The sequence below is a fragment of the Bufo bufo genome, chromosome 4 (genome assembly GCF_905171765.1).
Source record: "Bufo bufo chromosome 4, aBufBuf1.1, whole genome shotgun sequence".
Taxonomy (NCBI): domain Eukaryota; kingdom Metazoa; phylum Chordata; class Amphibia; order Anura; family Bufonidae; genus Bufo; species Bufo bufo.
The window spans coordinates 573022600-573045570 of NC_053392.1; the positions used below are offsets into that span (position 1 = coordinate 573022600).

Sequence of the window (22971 nt, forward strand, 5' to 3'; positions counted from 1 at the left end):
ACGGTTACTGAATACCCCTCGGTGTCTTCAGCCAATTCTTTTTCCTGGGTACGACCTCCAGGTTCTCAGACGTACCAGGACTGCCCTCAGATGTTCTCAAGATTAGATAAGGGGAGCGCTTCTCCATCTCTTTTCCCTTCTCTTCTCCAGATGTTTTGCATTCTCTTTAGGTTTTCTTATCAAACGTGCAATCATGAATGGCGCAGGAATGCTGAAATCTTACGTGTTTGAAAAACCTGACACTGTGCAGATACCGACCTTATCAGCTGCAGTCAGATCACCGTGGTTTAGTTTGCAAACCTGAACTTTGTTTTATTCTTCCTATGTCAGTGATGAACGTTTGGTTATTTTAAAGGGCATCTGTCAGCAGATTTGTCCCTATGACACTGGCTGACATGTTACATGTGCACTTGGCAGCTGAAGACATCTGTGTTGGTCCCATGTTCATATGTGTCCGCATTACTGAGAAAGATGATGTTTTAATATATGCAAATGAGCCTCTAGGAGCAATGGGGGCGTTGCCATTACACCTAGAGGCTCAGCTTTCTCTTCACTTTGATTGACAGGTCCAGGTGTGATGACGTTTACACTGCCTGACCCTGTGGAGGGGGAGCAGCAGTTGCAGAGAGAGCAGACCCTCTAGGTGTAACGGTAACGCCCCCATTGCTCCTAGAGGCTCATTTGCATATATTAAAACATCATTTTTCTCAGTAATGCGGACACATATGAACATGGGACCAACACAGATGCCTTCAGCTGCCAAGTGCACATGTAACGGGTCAGCCAGTGTCATAGGTACAAAACTGCTGACAGATGCCCTTTAAATATCTTTTTCACAGATTCGGGTTACATTGACATGACCGTATGTATTTTGTGGTCCACAGAACGTGGATCTGCAAAATACAGATGACATCCATGTTGGATCCATTATTATTTATTTCTAATTTTTTTTGCTGACCTCTTCACATCAATGAGTCCGTGGTCCGCTTTTGCGACCAAGAATAGGACGTGTTCTATCATTTAAAAAATCGAATTATAAAGTTTTAGTCGTGTATTTGTGTATTTTCAGCAAACTGAATGTGCTTTGATTTTAGGCTTACTCTGCAAGCTCGATGGGTGCACATCCCAACCGCGTATCCCTGTACGTGTGCCCTCTGTTCTCTGTGGGGTCTGCAGATCCCAACAAAAACATGAAGTACAAAAATGTGTGGCTGTGGCAGCCATCGACACTAGAAATGATACCATTTTTTTTTACTGAATACCTCCGCTTTGTATGTATGTTTGATGTGCACAATGGCTTTCCTGGTGTATACGGCAAATGTAGGGCTCCAAAGCATTGCAAACGGTGCCCAGTGTGTATTGGGGGGGGGGGGTCCTCCATCAGCATATTTAGTGGGTGGCATTTTGAGTTTGAGCTTACTCGTTGCCTTCTTCCTACCAGAGACAAGCCCCTGCCAGATTTTAATTGCTGCTTGTGGTAGTATTATCGTCAGGAAAATGCAGCGCCATATTATTAAGAGTTGGGGACGATCAGATGCTGAAAAAAATAAATTTGGTGGGGTCTGTAAATGTGTTGAAATAGCGTATTTGTGTACGTGAAAAAAAAATCTGTATTTCTCATAAAGACCATTAAACCTATTGTGTTTGTATTTATTGCAGGTCATTGAAATGGGCGACTATTTTAAGCATCACCTCTTGCAGTCCAGACATAGGGGGGCCTTCGAGCTGGCTTATGTCGGCTTTGTAAAGCTTACAGAAATGCTGATTGGGTAAGAATTATGGTTTCTACAGCTGCATGCAATAAACAGCCCAGAGCTGGTGTGTTAAATTATTCTTAAAAGGCATCTAGGACTGTCCACGATCTGTAGGAGGCATGTTGGGTCTGAAATGATCCAATTTGGGGGTCCCAGAATTTCACAAAAGACACTAACTCGGACCGCCGGAGCATGCACCGAAGTTATGACATGGCTTGCTCATCGTACATTAGTTACAGCCTCTGGCAGCGCAGGGGATGTTTAGGGTGGTCTATGATGAATTCCCCCCGAATGTATCTGGACAGAGTAGAAGGGTACTACCGCCCATGTGGGTGTCGGGCCCCCACCGATCAGATACTGATGACCTATCCAGAGGATAGTAGAATAAAAATGGCACCGGCAGCATCTCACATCATCCAATCTTTTATTGCGACCTTAAGACAAGTACAGCGGCAACGTTTCGGCTGAAACTCAGCTTTTGTCAAGCCTTGACAAAGGCTGAGTTTCAGCCGAAACTTTGCCGCTGTACTTGTCTTAAGGTCGCAATAAAAGATTGGATGATGTGAGATGCTGCCGGTGCCATTTTTATTCTACATTTACTTTATGGCCTGTTGGATCAAGGGTCAACGGTGAGGCTGTTGCATCTTTTTTCCGCATCGACCAAGGACCGCATAGTGCTGCTTCTAATTATATTTATTGCTATCCAGAGGATAGGTCATCAGTATACAAGTCTAGGAAAACCCTTTTAAGGCCTCATACACACGAACGTTGTTTGTTTACGTTTTTTTTTTGCGGATAGGATGCGGACCAAATTCATTTTAATGGGTCCGCAAAATATGCAGACAGCACACCGTGTGCTGTCTGCATCAGTATGTCCGTTCCATAGCCCCGCAAAATAGAACATGTCCTATTCTTGTCCATTTTAGGCATTGTTACAATGGATCCGCAAATAAATAAAAAAACTGATAGCATACGAATGTCATCCATTTCTTTTGCGGATCCGCAATTTGTGGACCGCAAAACACATGATATTACTGCCTCCTGAATTAGACATGTAGCCTAATTCAGTTTTTTCTTCTGCTAAAGGGGGGAAATGGCATAAAATAAAATATCTTGCGCTTAAGTTTTAAATCCCCCACCGCTATTGTAATCCCTCCTCTCTGATGCTGCTGCAGCCGTAGGGCTCATGCACACGAACATATTTTATTTCTGTATCCGTTACGTTTTGTTTTTTTGTACACTGTATGCGGAACCATTCATTTCAGTGGTTCCACTCACAAAAACGGAAGATACTTCGTGTGCATTCCGTTTCCATATGTCCGTGTGTCCGTTCTGCAAAAAAAAAAACAGAACATGTCCTATTATTGTCCACATTACGGACAAGGACAGTACTGTTCTATTAGGGGCCAGCTGTTCCGTTCCGTAAAATACGGAATGCAGACAGACGTCATTCGTATTTTTTTGCGGATCAATTTTTTTGCGAACTGCAAAATACATATACTGTCATGGGCATGAGCCCTAAATGTGCTGCTCACCTTCCGGACCCGGCACGAATCAAAGGAACGGGAGCGCTGGGGCAGCTGGGGATTTATTGTGTGAATAATGGTTATTTTATTTTATGCCATTTCTTACCCTTTAACTCATTTTTTTTTTTTAATATTTTTATTAAATATCTCTGAAAGCCCCTTTAAGTAGATGATCTTAGGAGTCAGTGTTAATATTAAACCCCATTCAAATATGTCTGTCTGACCACCAAACCGGTTCTTAACCATGAATGAAGGTCAGAGACGGGGAGTGAGAATGTGAACAGAGTTCATAATATTTCAAAGAGTGAATTATGTGTGGTATGAGGACAGAACATGACACCAAGGAAATCTTAATGAAAGAGCGTATTCAGTGGCTTTTCTAAAGTCTCCGAGACAAACCTATTCAGATAATAATGCACTGACAGATTAAGAGCACAATTCTATCAGTTTACAGTCTGATAATCACATATAATAAAGGGCAAGAGACAACCTGACCGAGTCTTCTCCCAAACTTTGAAATGCCTGTCCCGAATATTCTACAGCATGTTTGGATGGAATAGAATATGCAATGGTGGGGCAACGTTGTGGACTAAAATGTAGATTTTTCAGCATAAAACCTGTAATGCATGTCCAGCCCTTGCAAAAAATAATAATACGAATATAATGCGACTTGCTAATAAATGATGGACATGTAAGATTTAGGTCACACGTGGCGTATACACTGCATATTTTGCACTGTGTGTATAAATCTGTGTCTTTTATATTACGTAGCAGTGAAGTCTAGGAGATTTTAGTATGTGTTATTCGCACGCTGCAGAACATTTCTGCTGCGGATTTCATCCTTTACAAAGCAGAGGATGAAATCTGCGACAGAGTCGGCAGCAGAATCCATGCAGGTCTGTCACTCCATTCAATTGGGGATTGCGGGAATGCCGTTTGTGTCGGCATTAGAAGGCAGTGGTGTCTGTGCCTCCATCTCTTACAGGAAAGAAGGAGGCAGTACTAACTGAGCCAACATTAAGGCCCTATTACACAAGCAGACAATTGTCAGGAGGGAAGCGTTCCCTCCCGGCAGTCGCCTGCTGGCTAGAGGAGGAGACCGCTGCTATTACATTCAGCGATCTCCTCCTCAGTATAGGGTCGAGCGATCGCTGAGGCCTAGCTCGTCCCTATACTGTCTCATTGTTTGCTGGCAGCAGAGCGCCTATTACACGGCGCTATCTGTCGCCGGCAAACCAGGATTTTTTAACATGTTAAAAGATCCCAATTACCCGATGAACAAGCAATTGTGTAATCGGCAGCAGTATTACACTGCCAGATGATCGCTAACGAGCGTTTGTATGATCGTCTTAACAATAATGTGCTTGTGTAATAGGGCCTATAGAAGGAAATCCAAGGAGGCAGTGTTTTCTGTGTTAATATCCCTTAGGCTACTTTCACACTTGCGGCAGTGTATTCTGGCGGGCAGTTCCGTCGTCGGAACTGCCCGCCGGATCCGCCGATCTGCCGCTGACTGGAAGCATTTGTGAGACGGATCCGGGTGCGGATCCGTCTCACAAATGCATTGCAAGGACGCATCCGTCTCTCCGCTTGTCATGCAGACCGACAGATCCGTCTTGTACATTTTTTCACATTTTTACCGATCTGCGCATGACGGATCCGGCATTCCGGTATTCTGAATGCTGGATCCAGCGCTAATTCATTCCTATGGGAAAAAATGCCGGATCCGGCGTTCAGGCAAGTCTTCAGTTTTTTTCGCCGGAGAGAAAACCGTAGCATGCTGCGGTTTTCTCTTTTGCCTGATCAGTCAAAAAGACTGAACTGAAGACATCCTGATGCAAACTGAACGGATTACTCTCCATTCAGAATGTATGGGGATATGCCTGATCAGTTCTTTTCCAGTATAGAGCCCCTAGGATGGAACTCAGTGCCGGAAAAGAAAAACGCTAGTGTGAAAGTAGCCTTAGAGAGACAAAACCAAGGAGGAGGTACTATCTGTGTCATCATCCCGTACAGGGAAATCCAAGGAGGCAGTGTTATCAGTGCTGCCAACTTCATTTACATGAAAAGACAATGAAGCAGTACTATCTGTGCTAATATCATTTAGAGAGAAAAAAAGACAAGGAGACAGTAACATCTGTGCTAACATACCCAACAGGGAAATACAAGGAGGCAGTATTATTGCGAACATCACTTACAAGAAAAGACAGAGGCAGGGTTATCATTGCAACTTCATTTACAGCAGAAGACAGAGGCAGTACTATCTGTGCTAATATCATTTAGAGAAAAAAAGACAAGGAGGCAATCCTATCTGTGCTAACATTAGTTAAAGAGAAAAAACAAGGAGACAGTAATATCTGTGTCAACATCCCCCTACAGGGAAGTAAAAGGAGGCAGTAATATTATTGACAGCATCACTTACAGGAAAAGACAAAGAAGCAGTACTATCTGTGCTAATATACCTTAGAGAAAAAAGACAAGGAGGCAGTAATATCTGTGTCAACATGCCATACAGGGAAATACATGCAGTTAGTAATATCATTACCAGCATCACTTACAGGTAAAGACAAGGAGGCAGTACGGTCTGTGCCAACATCCCCTACAGGGAAGTACAAGGAGGCAGTAATATCATTGTCAGCATCACTTACAAGCAAAGACAAAGAGGCTATCTGTGCTAATATCCCTTAGCGAAAAGATCCCTTATCCCTTATATGCCTTATCCCTTAGCGAAAAGACAAGGAGGCAGTACTATCTGAGCCAAGACCACTTACAGGAAAAGATAAGGAGCCTGCACTATTTGTGCTAATATCCCTTAGAGAAAAAGACAAGACAGTACTGTAGAAGGAGGTGGTGCTATCTGTGCTAACATCCCTTACAGGGAGGCAGTATTATCAATGTCAGCATCTCTTACAGGGAATGGTATCCGCTCCACTGTATTGTACGCAAGTGGATATATCGCTACTAGTAAGGTCACCATCAAATTACACTAAAACCATAGCTTAGAGATGGTGGCCACCTACCAGCAGAATGCCTTAAATTTCTAGTAAGGGCATATTTTTTTTATTTGAAAACATATTAAAGGGGTTATCCTATGAATAATGTAAAAAAATGAAAATCACATAATACATGACAATCTCTTTCTAACAAAGCTAGAACCTGCCCTGTACCTCACATGGATCCAGAGATCTCCACATTCATTGCTCCACTTGTTCTGCTAGATTTTTTATTTTTTTTAATCTGGCAGTTTAGGGGACGTGTCCTTTCTGCTGCAGTCGGTGGTAGTTGATGGATGGAACTAAACAAGTGCTTTTTGTCTCAGTGAGCAGGACAGAGAAATTGGAAAAAGTGCAAACAGCAGGTGGCGCTATACAGATAATTAACTCACTAGCGATAGGATAATACATTTTTGCTTACATGCAATTACAAAAGTATTCTGATCCAGGTGCTTGTTTCAAAACTGTAGGATTTTTTTTGTGGGACAAACCCATTAAAGGGTTTTTCTGTTATCAGAAAAATCGTTCTGTAGCTGGCGGACATTAGCGACGTGCTAATGTCAGCAGAACATGACTGTATGACTTATATCTCCCTGCTGCCGCCGTTCGCACTAAATAATGACTTTCATAATATGCAAATGAGCCTCTAGGTGCTAGTGGGGCGTTGCTGCAGCACCTAGAGGCTCCGTCTTCTCACCACTTGGCACGCCCTTGTAAAGGTGATTGACATCCACGGTCTCCTCCGTGTCCCGCAAATCACGCGCCGTCCATTTTTTGATGACCGAAACCCTTTAAGCTAAAACGCAGCTTTATTCAGGCACATGAAATAAGGTGTGCATTCTAATTTAAAGAAAACAAATACAACAGGAGCTTTTCTTTAACATCGGCATAAAAGGGATGCAACTAGAAGCTGCAGTATAGGTGGGGGCAGTCATGCGACTGAATCAGTTTTGCCGTCTGAAAATTGTGGATCCGCAAAACACAGCCACCGACCGTGTGTATGCTGTCCACATTTTGCAAATCAGTACGTCCCGCCCTTTGTTGAAAATACATATTCTTATCCGCAAAACGAACAAAAATAGGACATGTATATTTTTTTGGCGGGGCGGATGTGGACAGTACACAGTGTGCTGTCCACATCCACTGAAATGAATGAGTCTGCATCCAATCTTCAAAATATGTGGATCGGACGCAGACAGAAAATACGGTTCTCCCTAAAGTAGAGAGAAGATTGGGAAGGTGTGTTTTTTTTTTTTTTTTTCTAAAATAATATTTTTCAGCTACTCTAAGAAAAGTGTTTTTTATGTCCGAGTCCATGATTCAGACATAATCATCTTCACTTCCTTACCGTCAGCAGCTGCCAGAAGCAGTACGTCCAGTCCTGAGTCTGACCAAACCATTGGAATTGGGAAAGGGATGCGGACGTCAGTGGCCGCTATAGGCATTCACATGTATAGCTATTTAGTGTTTTATGAATAAAGTAGTACATTTATGCATACGTGTGTTGGATGAGACTTCACAAGAGCAGTCCCCGGCTGGACTCCTGGCGAGAAGACTTGTGTAATGTAATTGTGTGCTGCTGCTAACAGCTGTTTGAGAGATTGAAGTGTTCGATGCCAAATACAACACTACAATGCTATAACTGACTGCAAGGCTTTACAGCTGCTCATATATGAGATGGCTACGAATGTGATGAAGAGCATTTTTTTTTTCCACAGCTTTTTGCAAAGCAGCCTCTGTTTTCTTTCTTTGCGGGGAATCAAGGGAGGGTTAAACAGGGGAGACCCCCAGGACACAAGGGTGTACAACATACACCTTGGATAAGTGATGGCCAAACCTGCCAACCATCTAATGTGTATAGGGTCTTCAAGACTCTGTCCCATTGCCAGATGGATTTCAGCTGCCTGATTCTTAGTTACTCGAGGAGATAAGCTGCCACCTGAGGGGTCTGGCAGTTTCTCTTTAGCCCTCTTCCTGCTCAGGACACATGCATTCTTGGATGAGCATGCACGGAGCAGGTTGGAAGAGATACCTAGCTTTCAACCTAGCAAGCGTTTGGCCAATATTGTCTATGGAAAGCCTAAATGTTATGGCATGCAGGCCCAGCAAGGTACAATAAACTACAATGTATCATTACAGTAATGTAGTATAAGGGCAAGGCCACGTGGTAAGGTTTCTTGATTCAGTTTTATAAGGCTACTTTCACACTTGCGTTGTTGTTTTCCAGTACTGAGATCCGGCATACCAAACATTTCCATTTGGTACTCATGCATTCTGAATGAAAAGAAATACGTTCAGGATGTCTTCCGTTCCGGCAGCATTCCGTTTTGTGACCGGACACAAAACTGCTTCAAGCTGCGGTTTTGTGTCCGGTCATAAAAACGGAAAAAAATAAACAGATCTGGCACTCTAAACAATGTAAGTCAATGGTGACATTCTTTTCTAAGGGGCTGTGCACACGAGCGGTGATTTTCACGCATCACTTGTGCGTTACGTGAAAATCGCAGCATGCTCTTCTTTGTGCGTTTTTCACGTAACGCAGGCCGCATAGAAATGAATGGGGTTGCATGAAAATCGCAAGCAAGTGCCGATGTGGTGCGATTTCCACGCACGGTTGCTAGGTGACGATCGGGATGGGGACCCGATCATTATTATTTCCCCTTATAACATGGTTATAAGGGAAAATAATAGCATTCTGAATACAGTATGCATAGTACAATAGTGCTGGAGGGGTTAAAAATAAATAAATATTGAACTCCCCTTAATCCACTTGTTCGCGCAGCCGGCATCTCTTCTGTCTTTATCTGTGAGTAATAGGACCTTTGATGACGTCACTACACTCATCACATGATCCATCACCATGGTGATGGATCATGTGATGGACCATGTGATGAATGCAGTGACGTCATCAAAGGTCCTATTGCTCACAGATGAAGACAGAAGAGATGCCGGCTGCGCGAACAAGTGGCTTAAGGTGAGTTAAATTTTTTTACATTTTTTTTTTTAACCCCTCCAGCCCTTTTGTACTATGCATTCTGTATTCAGAATGCTATTATTTTCCCTTATAACCATGTTATAAGAGGAAATAATACAATCTACACTACAACTAACCCAAACCTGAACTTTTGTAAAGAAGTTGGGGTCTGGGTACCACATTGCACCCGCGCGATAAAAACTGAACATCGGAACGCAATCAAAACTGACTGCAATTGCGTTCCTACTCGCGCGGGTTTGCCGTAATGCACCGAGACGCATTCGTACCTAATCCGGACACGCCCGTGTGAAAGAGGCCTAAGACTTGTAATATAGCAAACGTGTAAAAAAGAAGAGAGAAAGTGACCCATATGTGGGTGTCATTGAGCTAGCAGAGAGTTGTATTCTGCGGAGTGTTGAAACGCTATCCAGTAAAGCCAAGTTCAGAGGAAAGTTTAATGGTGGTTATTGATTTAGGAAATTAGATATCCTATGCATTTGGTTGCCCTAATAAATATATATTTGTATTAAATGTAACCTCCCTGTGCATATGCAAATACAAGTAAGCAGACTAGACAGATGTACTAAGAAGGTTCATATCCTGAAGCAAGGAGAGTGTGATGTGTGAACTCTTATCGTTCCTCATTCTAGCGATTGATTTAGCAATACCTTTGTTATGTCTCTGACGTATCCAACTTTTTTCAAACTGTAGGTATGCTTTTAGGTCTGATCTGTGCTGCTTAATTGTCCAGACATAGTTAAATGATAACATTCTGGCTGCCTTCTGTCACCACTAGGGGGAGCTTACTGTATACTACACTACCAGAAAATGAAAAACAAGAACATGTGGAAAATGTAATGCAATTAAGCTGCTAGTGGTGCTTGGTCTATGATCACACAAGCAAGGTGGTGCCCCCTTTATTTTAGGTTCTGCAGCAGATTATATAATGAGGCAAGGTCACATTAATACTGGGTGGCATCTCCCTTTCATCTTGGGTCTGTAGTTCGCCGTGGTGATGGTTCACTGCTGTGCATGGGAGATCTGTTTCTGCATCCAGTTCCAAACCTTCTTGATCGGGAAGAGATGTAGTGATCGAGCTGGCAAGGGAAGCTGTTCGATACCCTGAAGAGCATGTTGCATAGCGCGGACAGGGCGTGGGCAGTCATTATCTTGTTGGAACACCACGTCTCCACCACATTACCAAATCAAAATTACTACTACTATTTTTACCCATGATGTTTTTGTACTTAAGTCCTCCCCAGAGCTTCATCAATCAGCGTTACAATTCTAGGAAATGACGTGTTCAAATGTTCTTCATCTCCCCTACCAGTCAAAAAAAATAAGTTTGCAGACGTTAGACTAACTTGTCCGTAAAGTATTATAATGTCACAGACGTTCCTGCGACAGGTGGCAGGAGATCGGTGAGACTGGCAACACGTGGTTTGATCTGACATGTTTTTCGTTTGGATCAAATGACGTCTGTGTTGTTTCTGTGCTTTCCACACCTTCTTTCCCCAGGTGTGGCTTTTGTGGTTATTTAAGGCTACTTTCACACTGGCGTTTCATGGATCCGTTTGAAACGGATCAGTCAATAAAATGACTAAACGGAGACGAACGGAAGCCATTCAGACGGATCCGTACAAACGTTTTGTATTGAGTAGCATCTCAAAGTGTCCCCCCACTTCATGTATTCAGATCAGCCGCCGCATTTAAATCCCCCCAGGTCTCAAAAAGGTCAGAACATATGTCCCTCCAGAGCCGCTGGGTCCAATGATGATCAGCGTGGTGGCGTTTGGAGTGGTCCCATAAAGATGCACGCGCCTCCACCAGTTGGATGAAGAGCTTGTTATCAATGGTAGGAACCCCGAGCTCCTCATCTTCTCTGGTGGAGCCTCTGGAACCCTGAAAGAAAAAGAAATACAAAATTAACTGAAAATCTGAATACAAAATGCAAGTTACAACTACTTAATCAAGACTTACATGTCTACGACCGCCACGCACATTCCCGCGAACTCTGGAGCCTACTGGGAGATCCTTGCTGGCTGCTCTAGGTGCAGGTTGCTAAAACAAAAACAAAAAATGTTTTAACCATAATGTATAATAAAAAAAGCTGGTCCGGGCTTGGTCCACCAAACCTAGACGATGGCGAGGCCACCACTGTTGAGCGGGCCTCGCAGGTGAGCTGGCCACAGCTGAAGAGCTGGCCGATGATGATGACTAAGCCTATAATAAGAGCACATACTGATTAATGCAACAAATCAAACAGTACAAACTTCAAGCGTTGATTTTATACTTACCGGCCTCTGAATACGACGGCGCCTTCTGGGTGGGTGTCTCCAATCAATAGTTTGCGGGAAGACATCTGTACACAACATAATACCTCTTGACAAAGCCTACGTGGCGAAACACGTGTCGAGGTTGAGGCATTTGGGGACCAATTGTCACCGCGAGCAGCAGCAATATGGGTATGTAATATGGAGACATAGTTGATGTCTAGACTGGCGGATTTACCTAGTAAAAGTAGTTATCAATATTACAGGCTTTGTTCACCAGTTATACAATAAGATAATGCTGTATCTTATCTTGTCTGATGTTCAACTTGATTGAGGAGGGTGAAAGGATTTTTTGGATAATCATGTTAAGGGTCTGATGTGATATTTTGCCATTATTGTTATCTATTATAAACTTGATTGTCACCCGACTCTTCAATATTTTGTGAACCGTGGCTGCATCAAGGTGTGATTTTCCTCCGATGTCATTCTCCGCATTGTTGAGCCCATTTTTTGAGAGGCTCGTTTCTCTATATCCCATCCCTTTTGACTACAAGTGATATTTATTTTTATATAAACAGTATCCTCGTTTTTTGGTGTTCGCAACATAATACCAGACAAAATGCAGATAACGTTAAAATAACTTGTTTAGAGCACTGTTTCCAGAGATACTTACTTTATACAAGATAAATTGGTGCCTGCCCCCACAGAGTCAACAGCACCCCACAGTGCCAGCAGCCACTGCCAGATCCATCAGCCCCCCACAGAGCCATCAGCCCCCCACAGAGCCATCAGCCACCGCTAGAGCCAGCAGCCACCGCTAGAACTGCCAGCAGTTCCCCCAGTGCCAGCAGCCCCCCACAGTGCCAGCAGCCCCCACAGTTCCAGCCAACCCCCCACAGTGCCAGCAGCCCCCCCACCCCAGTGCAATCAGCCACCCCCAGAGCCAGCCACCCCCCCAGTGCCATCAGCCCGCCCTAGTGCCATCAGCCGCCCCCTTAGTGCCATCAGCCGCCCCCCTTAGTGCCATCAGCCGCCCCCCTTAGTGCCATCAGCCGCCCCCCTTAGTGCCATCAGCCGCCCCCCTTAGTGCCATCAGCCGCCCCCCTTAGTGCCATCAGCCGCCCCCCTTAGTGCCATCAGCCGCCCCCCTTAGTGCCATCAGCCGCCCCCCCAGTGCCAGCAGCCCCTCCTAGTGCCATCAGCCACCCCCAGAGCCATCAGGCCCCACAGTTCCAGCCACCCCCCCAGTGCCATCAGCCCCCCCCCCAGTGCTAGCAGCCCCCACAGTTCAAGCCCCCTCACCCCCCAGTGATAGATAGAAAAAGACAACAGACAAAACCTCCAATACTTACCAGTGTTCAGCAAGTCGATGATCCAAGATGGCCGACGATGATGGGAGGGGAAGAAAATTACTGGGCATGCGCAGAGACATGAACGTTTTGAAACAGAGCCAGTACAAACGGATCTGTACCCGTTGACTTCAATTGTGAGTCCGGATCTGTTTGGCTCCTGCATCGTCAAGCGGGCACTAAAACGCAGAAAGCAGCGTTTTGGTGTCCGCATCCAAAGCGGAACGGTGACCGAACGCAGCCCAACTGATGCATTCTGAGCGGATCCTTATCCATTCAGAATGCATTAGAGCTGAACTGATCCGTTTTGGGGCCGCTTGTGAGAGCCCTTAAACGGATGTCACCAGCGGACCTAGAAACGCCAGTGTGAAAGTAGCCTTAGTCTACTTTCACACTGGCGTTTTGGTTTCCGTTTGTGAGATCCGTTCAGGGATCTCACAAACGGTCCAAAACGGATCAGTTTTACCCTTAATGCATTCTGAATGGATAAGGATCCGCTCAAAATGCATCAGTTTGGCTCAGTTTGGCTCCGTTCCGCCTCCATTCCGCTGTGGAGGCGGACACCAAAACGCTGAGCCAAACGGATCCGTCCTTACACACAATGTAAGTCAATGGGGACGGATCTGTTTTCACTGACACAATCTGGCACAATAGAAAACGCATCCGTCCCCCATTGACTTTCAGTGGTGTTCAAGACGGATCAGTTTTTGCTATGTTAAAGATAATACAAATGGATCCGTTCTGAACAAATGCATGCGGTTATATTATCTGAACGGATGCGTTTGTGCAGATCCATGCGCACCAAACGCGAGTGTGAAAGTAGCCTTACCTTATCTATTTATTGTTGTTTTCTCCCACTATACTATGTGGTTTATAGCTTCTGTTGGAGTTGTTGGTAGCTGTTGTGTGGATCTCGGCTGAGTTCCTGGTGCTGCCATAGCCACTTGAAGTTAAGTGTTTTCTTTCCCTTTTGTATTTTGTTTGGGTTATTTTGTGTGTTGCTTTTCCCTGTCATTCGTATTAAGGCCTGAGGGAGACTCCTGTTCGTCCTTCCTTTTGGAGGAACAGGTTGTCTCAGTCCTGACATTAGTACCAGGGTCCTATAGGGTGAGTTAGGACATTAGGTATTCCTGTGTATGAACTCACCTACCTCTGGGGTCTGTTCATACTGGTAGTTAGTCAGGGCTTTTGATTAGGGTTTTACTAGGAGGTGTCTATCTCCTTTCTCTAGTTTCCAGGCCTTATTCCCTCACCCCTTCCCTCCTATGTTCGGTATGGTTTTTCCCTCCCACAGCCAAACGTGACATATAAATCTGCACATATATTTTAAGAATGGTGTTTCTGTGAAGGGGGAAGGAAATGAGTTCTCCTCTTAGGTTCACGTGTGCTCCTTATGCCAGGAAGAGACTCACATTTCCTGATGAGTTGTGTGGCAGAATTCCAATGTGCAATCCATTAGGCAAGCCTGAACCAACACTGCTATAAATTGCACAAGAGTGGCTGCCCGGACCTGGGAAAAGGGGCATTGTGAGTGGAATGTAGTGCTCACGCTGATCTGGAGCACCTATTGGGATGTTTATCACACTGATTCACAACTGTATCTTCAGTTTCTAATGTTTGGCTTGAAAGTTTAAAAGGTAAAGTGGTGCAGACCTCCATTCCTGGCCGTGACCTTTAGAATTTCATGGGAAGCGTTGAAGTTGTTAATGACTATTATGGGTGAAGTTGCCGGCATGGAATCAAAGGCTGACCACAAATTATACTTCATACTTGAAACTGCAAGTCAATTTGTTAGAAAGGGGAAAATTGAAGGTGGAATTTCAAATTATTATTATTTTTTTCAACTTAAGAGAAAAAGCTGCAAAATAAATTGTGTTTTATGCACCGATCAGCCAAAGCATTAAAAGGGCTTTCCAGGGCAATAATTGTTTTAAAAAATGGTAGGATGTTTTAAAAAAAATGTAGTTATAACACTGATCCACTTCAATGCTGCTGTTCCGAGACTGCTTCGGTCCCTGCTACAATCGCCACTGCCTTGTCCTAAGCTTAACACACAGGAAATGGTTTGGACTAGATACTGAGCAGATCACTAACCACAGTGGTTACCCATCGCTCCAAAACATTTTCTATAAGTTGAGCCCAGGATCAAGCAGTGAGGGGCAGCAGGGACCATGCCAGTGTTGGAGTGGTGTGAGATCTACATGAATGTTAGGACCCGAGGTTTTCCCAGCAAGACATTGCCTAGAGCAGGGATGAGCAAACTGCGGCTCTCCAGCTGTTGTAAAACTACAAATCCCATCATGCCATGCTGTAGGCTGATAGCTATAGGCAGACTGGGCATACTGGGAGTTGTAGTTTTACAACAGCTGGAGAGCTGCAGTTTGCCCATCCCTAGAGCAATCACCGCCTCCTCTGCCCCTATAGCAGTGGTCCCCAACCAGTGGCTCGCGACCCCTTGCTATGGTTATGAATTATGACCATATGTACTGGCAATTTACATTTTTGCAGACATAACCTAGATTTACCACCAAACAGTGCCAGTTTGGATGGTACAATAGTGTTAAATATATCACTGTCAAATTTATCAGCACATATTTGCAATTTCATGTATTTTGTTTCTCCACATTCAAAATGTTGCTCCTGACCATCACTGAAAGTTGAATGTGGCTCACAAAATACAAAAGGTTGAGGACCACTGTCCCAGAGCGTCCTCATGGATCTCTTCCCCCAGGTCCACGTGATGTAGTTAAAAACGTGATTTACTAGACCACCTTCTTCCTTTGATTCATGGTCCAGTTGTTCTGATGCTCACATGCTCATTTCGGGAACTTTTTTTGGTGAATAAGGGTCAGCGTTGTCACTCAGCTCCACAACAAACTGTGATGCACTATGGGGCACGTTTATTAAGACCGGCGTTTGACACTGGTCTTAATAAGCCCCTGCGCTGACAGTGGATCACCGAAGTTATGTAGAGGCTTCCACATAACTTCGGTATATCCACCGCCAATTCTAAATGTAAGATAGCTTCCTCACTGGCTTAAATTTAGACCATTTATGAAATACCGTAGTTTATGTATAAAACTTGGAGAAAAAAAGGCCTAAAGACTATCCTAGATCAAACCTGAAAACCAACTTTAGGTAGCAGAAATTGTATGTTCCTGAACACTTCTCAGACTTAGGCCTCTTGCACACAAACGTGTGTGCCCCGTGCACTTTAATGGGTCCGCGATTCGGCAATTCTGCAAAAAGATAGGGCATGTTCTATCTTTTTGCGGAACGGAAGTACGGGACGAAACCTCACGGAAGCACTCCGTAGTGCTTCCGTAGGGTTCCGTTCCGTGCTTCCGTTCCGCACCATTCCGCATCTCCGGATTTGCGGACCCATTGAAGTGAACGGGTTCGCATCCGTGATGCGGCATGCACACGGATTGGTGCCCATGTATTGCAAATCTGCAAATGCGGTCCGCAATACGGCCACGGAGTGCACATGTTCGTGTGCAATAAGTCTTACTATATATCTGATGTGGCATCAAGTATTGGGGAAGGGGGGGCGGGGTTACCATGAACCCTCAGAATTATTGCTGCTGTTGACGAGGCTTTGGGTCTGTTCGCAAGCAGACGAGACCAGAACGATAATCTGGAAAAACGTGCCCTTAACTTTTCTTTCCAAAGCAGATAATATCTAGGAAGAAAACAAATTTTCCCTCTGCTTATTGGAGCACAAATAGTATGCAATAAGCAAAAAAAATTAAGCGGTGAACCTTCTGACTGGGTTCTTTTTGAAAGGCCAGGCCATATGGGAGTGTAAGCAGGACTGGGAGGATAATGTGTTTATTCTTTCTTCAGGCACGCTTATCCCAAAAGAGCCCACAAAAATATTGTGCCTGCCTAAAGTGAACATGAAAACACAGAATGTTGGACTGAAAATTTATATGCTCCAAAATAGACTTAATAGCACGTAAAAAAAAAAAAAAAAGTCCTGTTTCTCAGATAAATCTTACATGTAATCAAACAAAGTCTCAGCCTAAAAAAGGCACGTGCCAATCCTAATACTTTATTAGGCAGCAAGTGACTTATATGAAAAGGCGTCATTTATTGCCTGAGGTGTGCACATTTTATTTAGGTTCTATACCCGCTCCTACTGTGTCCTTCTCCCATACCATGTAGATTGTAAGCCCTCACGGGCAGGGCCCTCTCTACTTCTGTACCAGTCTGTAACTCGTCTTGTTTATGATTAGTGCAATTGTCTGTATTATGTATGTATAGCCCTTTTCATATGTACAGCGCTATGGAATGAATAGCGCTTTAATAATAATAATAATAATAATAATAATTAGAAAAGCTACAATTTCTGGGGAAATTGTGTGAAGTGTTCTTGCCTCCACCAGTAGTCTACAACTGGAGTGGGCGGAGTAACTGGGTGGAGTGGCTTGAGTACTGTTGTGTGGCTGGAGTAACTGTGGAAAGGTTGGACTGGGCAGAGTAACTTTATGGAGTGGACAGTGTAACTGTGTGGAGTGTTTGGAGTGAGTAAAGATGGTAAACATTACACTAATCCAATTGATTAATCAAATTTAAAAAGTGCACATGGCAAGCTTGATAGAGTGAGAAATGCATTTAAACATTTATTTATTTATATAGCACATTTAATTGCAATGTTGTTGCCCAAAGTGCTTCACAGTTACATTAAAACATACATTTATAAAAACATTAGCAGCAGATTTGTGTAGGTGGGCTTGAAAATGAGGGAGTGGTGGCAGTTTAGAAATCATGTCCTAATTTTTCAGCTCACACTCTAGCTTTTGTCACTCTGCTGGCTGCTCACACTCCTGGGTTCCTATGGCAACTCACTCTTCAGCAAGGGCAGAGAAGAGCGGTTAAAAACGAACTGCTCCAACTTGCTCACTTCACTGGCGGTTGCCGTCTCAGTATGTCTCTGAAATATAAAAAATGAAGGCACAGTCGCAGTTTAGAAATTGCCCTTAAAATTTGAGGTGGCTAGAGTGGAGTTTCAATGAATGTCAATGGGCGGTGTGAGTTGCAAACAAATGGCCATATTGTGAAAACTATCAGGACTATGGCTTAGCCGTGGACACTTTTAGTGGCAGCAGGGATAGCTGAACGTTTTGATATAAGATTTGTGTAGGTGGGCTTGAAAATGAGGGAGTGGTGGCAGTTTAGAAATTATGTCCTGATTTTTCAGCTCCCACTCTAGTTTTGAACATACCGCCGTTCATTCCTATGGGACCAATTTCGCAACAAAAACGCAGATATTTCGTGAACCATTCGGCGAAACGTTCCACAAAGTAATAGCACACCAATCGGGAGCAATCCGCACAGTATATTACTGTCTATGTAGTGTAAAAACTGTGGGAGGAGTTAGGGTGGTAAATGTGGCTATAATAATCTCTTATATATATAAAAATGAGTTTCTGTCTGTCTGTCTGTCTAGACCAGGGGTACTCAACTAGTTTTATTAAAGGTCCACATACCAGGGTCTGCAGTCAGGTGAAGGTCCGAGCTGAACGCCAACAGTAAAGATGCCATGCGATCATGTGATACATGCGCGTGGGGCGCTCTGACGTTATAGTGGAGCGCCCCGGGTAAGTCCCAGAATTAGTAATGGCCACATTAGTGCCCCAGTAAGAATAATGTCCCCATTAGTGCCCCCAGTAAGAGTATTGCCCCCCTTCTCTGCTTTTGCAAAAAAAAAATAAAAAATTGCATTCACCTGGCTGCGGTGAACATTCGCTGCTGACTGCAAGCTCAGGACAGGACCTACAAGACGTCATCACGTTAGAGCACCGGTCCTGAGCTTGCAGTCAGCAGCGAATGTTCACCGCAGCCAGGTGAATGCAAATTATTATTTTATAATAATAATTTTGAGCTTCTAGTCAGCAGGGAGTGTTCTCCACAGCGTGAGCAAATGGAGGTGGAGGTACCGTAATATATATTTTTATTTACTAGCACAAGTAGCGGTGGAGGTAAAGGCTGTACTAATGGGCGTTCCATGATGGAAGCGCTCATTAGTAAGGGTACTTTCACACTTGCAGCAGGATGGATCCGACAGGCTGCTCACCCTGTCAGATCCATCTTGCCACTACTTCGCCGTGCCGCTGCTCTGTGCCCATTGACTATAATGGGGATGGGGGCAGAGTTACGGCGCAGCACGGTGAGAGGCCGCCAGACTAAAAGTACTACATGTCCGACTTTTTCGTCTGGCGGCCCCCTTAATATAATAAACATTGGTGGCGCAGTGCGCCCCCCCTCAAAATAATAAACATTGGCGCAGTGCACCCCCCCATCACAATAAACATTGGTGGCGCAGTGCGCCCCCCCTCAATATAATAAACATTGGTGGCGCAGTGCGCCCCCCCATCACCCCAGTATAATAAACATTGGTGGCGCAGTGTGCCCCCCCCATCACCCCAGTATAATAAACATTGGTGGCGCAGTGTGCCCCCCCATCACCCCAGTATAATAAACATTGGTGGCGCAGTGCGCCCCCCCCTCAATATAATAAACATTGGTGGCGCAGTGTGCCCCCCAATATAATAAACATTGGTGGCGCAGTGTGCCCCCCAATATAATAAACATTGGTGTCGCAGTGTGCCCCCCAATATAATAAACATTGGTGGCGCAGTGCGCCCCCCCTCAAAATAATAAACATTGGTGGCGCAGTGCGCCCCCCCATCACCCCAGTATAATAAACATTGGTGGCGCAGTGCGCCCCCCCCAATATAATAAACATTGGTGGTGCAGTGGGCAGTGCCAATGAGGGTTAAAAAATAATTTACTCACCTCCTCCAGTTGATCGCGTAACTGCCGGTCTCCAGTTCTTAATTCTTTCTTCAGGACCTGTGGTGACATCACTGAGCTCATCACATGATCCATCACCATGGTAATGGCCATGTGATGAGCTCAGTGACGTCACCTCAGGTCCTGAAGAAAGAAGTAAGAACTGGAGACCGGCAGTTACGCGATGAACTGGAGGAGGTGAGTTAATTTTCTTTTATTATTTTTAACCCTCATTGGCACTTCCCACTGAGCCACCAATGTTTCTTATACTAGGGGGGGGGGGGGGCCCACTGTGCCACCAACGTTTCTTATACAAATACAGGAGGCGGGTGCCGGAATCAAATAGCCGGCACCCGACCTTTGTGACAGGGGGCTGCGATCAGCTACAATTAACCCCTCAGGTACCGCACCTGAAGGGTTAACTCAACTGCAGCTGATCGCAGCTCCCTGTCACAGAGGTCGGGTGCCGGCTATTTGATTCCAGCACCCGCCTCCTGTATTTGTAATACAGGTCAGTTTTCTTCATTGGTGGCGCAGTGGCCACAGCCCCTCCCCTCCTCCTCCTGCCTCTTCTTATTGGCAGCGGCGGGGACAGCAGCAGCACAGGGGGGAGGGAGAGACTCCTCCTGCGCTGCTGAGAACTATCAGCTCCTGTGCCCCGCCGCTGTATTGAGCAGAGCTGCCAGAGTGTGCAGGAGGAGGAGCGCTACATGTGGAGGAAGCCCTGTCTCACTGCGCTGTGGGACAGGTGGAAGTGCGCCGGTAAGCTCCTCCTCCTGCACGGCACAGTGTGCAGGAGAGGAGCAGCGCTCTGAAGGATGGCCGGGGTCCGGACAACTGGCGGCCGCGGTCCGTATTTGGACCGCGGTCCGCCAGTTGAGTACCCCTGGTCTAGACGTTCTTTATGCGCGACCAAACGACTGGACCGATCTTCACCAAATTTGGCACACAGGTACATCAAGTGTCCAGGAAGGTTTTAGACTGGGTCTCGGCTCTCTAGGACGTACCGTTACTGAGAGATTCCCCAAAAAAATTAGCCCCCCCCCCCCAAATACAAGCCTGCAATTCTTTTTCTTCAAAGCCCAACTGCCATAAACACCGTTTTACTCCAGGTTTCCATAACAACCCAGCCATATTTCTTTACTGCTTAAAGGGGCGGTCACAGTGAAAGTCACAGTTAAAGGGGCGGTCACAGTGAAAGTCACAGTTAAAGGGGCGGGCACTGTAGAGGTTACTGTTCTGGGGGAAACTGTTGATATTTTTTTTACGACACACGGAAACATAAAATGAAATAGATGCGAAGCCGGGTCTTTCTGCTAGTAAGAATATATATGTGAGATAACAGTAAGTGGTTTTGCCATGCAAGAACACTTTATAATACTTTACATGCCCAAACCAAACCATTGAATTCAGTTTTTTCATGCTATGGCCATGTTAAAGAAGCAGTCCATGATTTTTATTTTTGCCAGTTTGTAAAGTACACCAGGGATCCTTTTTATTCTCCATGTGACCCCTTGTTCTGGCTCTCCAAATCCTTCTGTGGACCGGAGATCATTTCTCTGTCCACTCCCATGAGAGTCCCGTTGAGCATTTTATAGGATTGCATAGGAAGAACCGAGCCACATTTCATAGGGTTTTCCAGGACCAGAAAATTTTGGTTTGGGGGTGCTGCATTGCTCTCTGCTTGACAACGTGCCCACCAGACCTCATAGTCCTCTCAATACCTGCCACTATGCCTCCTTTTCTTTCTCCAGTAATACTCACTACACATGCTCTAGCAGCACAGTACTTTTTAATTATAGCACAGTACTTCCTTTATATATGCCGCCTGAGTGATCATGACACGGCGTACATTCGGGCTGTTAGGATCCAGAGGGGAGATTACTACTCTACGTACATAATGTCATGGAAATGAGGAAGTGATGGGATCACGTGTGCACAACTTGAATCTGGGCACAGAGGACGCATCGTAAATGTAAGTCGATGTAAAATGAGGTACAGTTGCATCAATTAAAGGGGTCGTCCCACAAAAAATATTCTGCAGTTTCCAAACCAGCACCTGGATCTGAATACTTTTTGTAATTACATGTAATTAAAAACTTAGTCACTGAGTTTATTCAATAAAATGTATCTGTATAGCGCCACCTGCTGTTTGTTCTTATTTTTCTGTCCACCTCGCTGAGGTGGTCACACATGCTCAGTGCCATCCTTCAACTGCCTCCTGAGCTGTGATAGGAAGAGAGCTGCAGTGCAGGACACACCCCCTGAGCTGTGATGGGAAGAGAGCTGCAGTGCAGGACACACCCCCTGAGCTGTGATAGGAAGAGAGCTGCAGTGCAGGACACACCCCCTGAGCTGCCAGCTTGATATAAATCTAGCAGAACAATTGGAACACTAAATGGGCAAGTCTGTAGATCCATGTGAGGCACAGGGCTGGTTCTAGCTCTGTTAGAAAGATATTGTCATGTACTATATAATCTCTGATTTTAATTTTCTACATTAACCATGGGATAAACCCCTTTAAATAAAAATAAGTCTTAGGAAGACCCATTTTTTTTTAGCCAGGCATTAATAAAATTAGTGTGACTGTATTGATAAATCTGTTCCATCTGAAAGCTTGAAAGACTTCCCCTGCCTAGGGATGTCTAAGACGGCGGTGACCAACTTGAAAGGGATCCAACAGGGAACCAGATTGGAGGAATGGAGGGTACAGTATTTGTCTCATGAATAGTCAAATTTTAGGTTTGGACTAGAGCAGGGATGCCCAACCTGCAGCCCTCCAGCCGTTGCAAAACTACAACTCCCAGCATGCCCGACAGCTATCAGCCTACAGCAGGGCATGGTGGGAGTTGTAGTTTTACAACTGCTGGAGGGGCCTCAGGTTGAGCAAGTTTCTACTACAGATCATATTAGAGGTGCCTTTGCCTATTAGTTTCTACCCATTTGTAAGGCACGGATTACAGTCATTCCGATAATTGCACTTGCTGTGATGGGAGACAGCAGCTATTATACAGTGCCCAGCAGTGAAGTATGTCATTGCCATCTCAGTATCTCTTTATGTGCAGTAGAGAATGTGATAAATGTGCATGAAATGATCCCCTAAATTCCTTATTTATCTGTGTTTTATGTGTTTTAAGTCTCTCTTGTTGAACTAGAATGACTGACATGTATGCAAGACGGTTTTAAGGGCTTAGACTTGCTTCTGCATGTACAGTCTATTCACACCAATGGCAAAAAAAAAAATAATGAATAATTTTGTATATTCTGTAAAACAGGTCAGCTGTATGAAGGAGTGCCAGACATG

At 44.7% G+C, this 22971-nt stretch overlaps 1 protein-coding gene across 1 annotated transcript in view; it reads left to right on the forward strand.

The window, feature by feature from the left end:
* Nucleotides 1-22971, forward strand: part of THADA (THADA armadillo repeat containing) — a 591430-nt gene that overhangs the window by 108647 nt on the left and 459812 nt on the right. Inside the window, 1 exon segment of the mRNA XM_040430339.1 lies at nucleotides 1660-1769. Coding sequence (XP_040286273.1) covers nucleotides 1660-1769 — 110 coding nt within the window.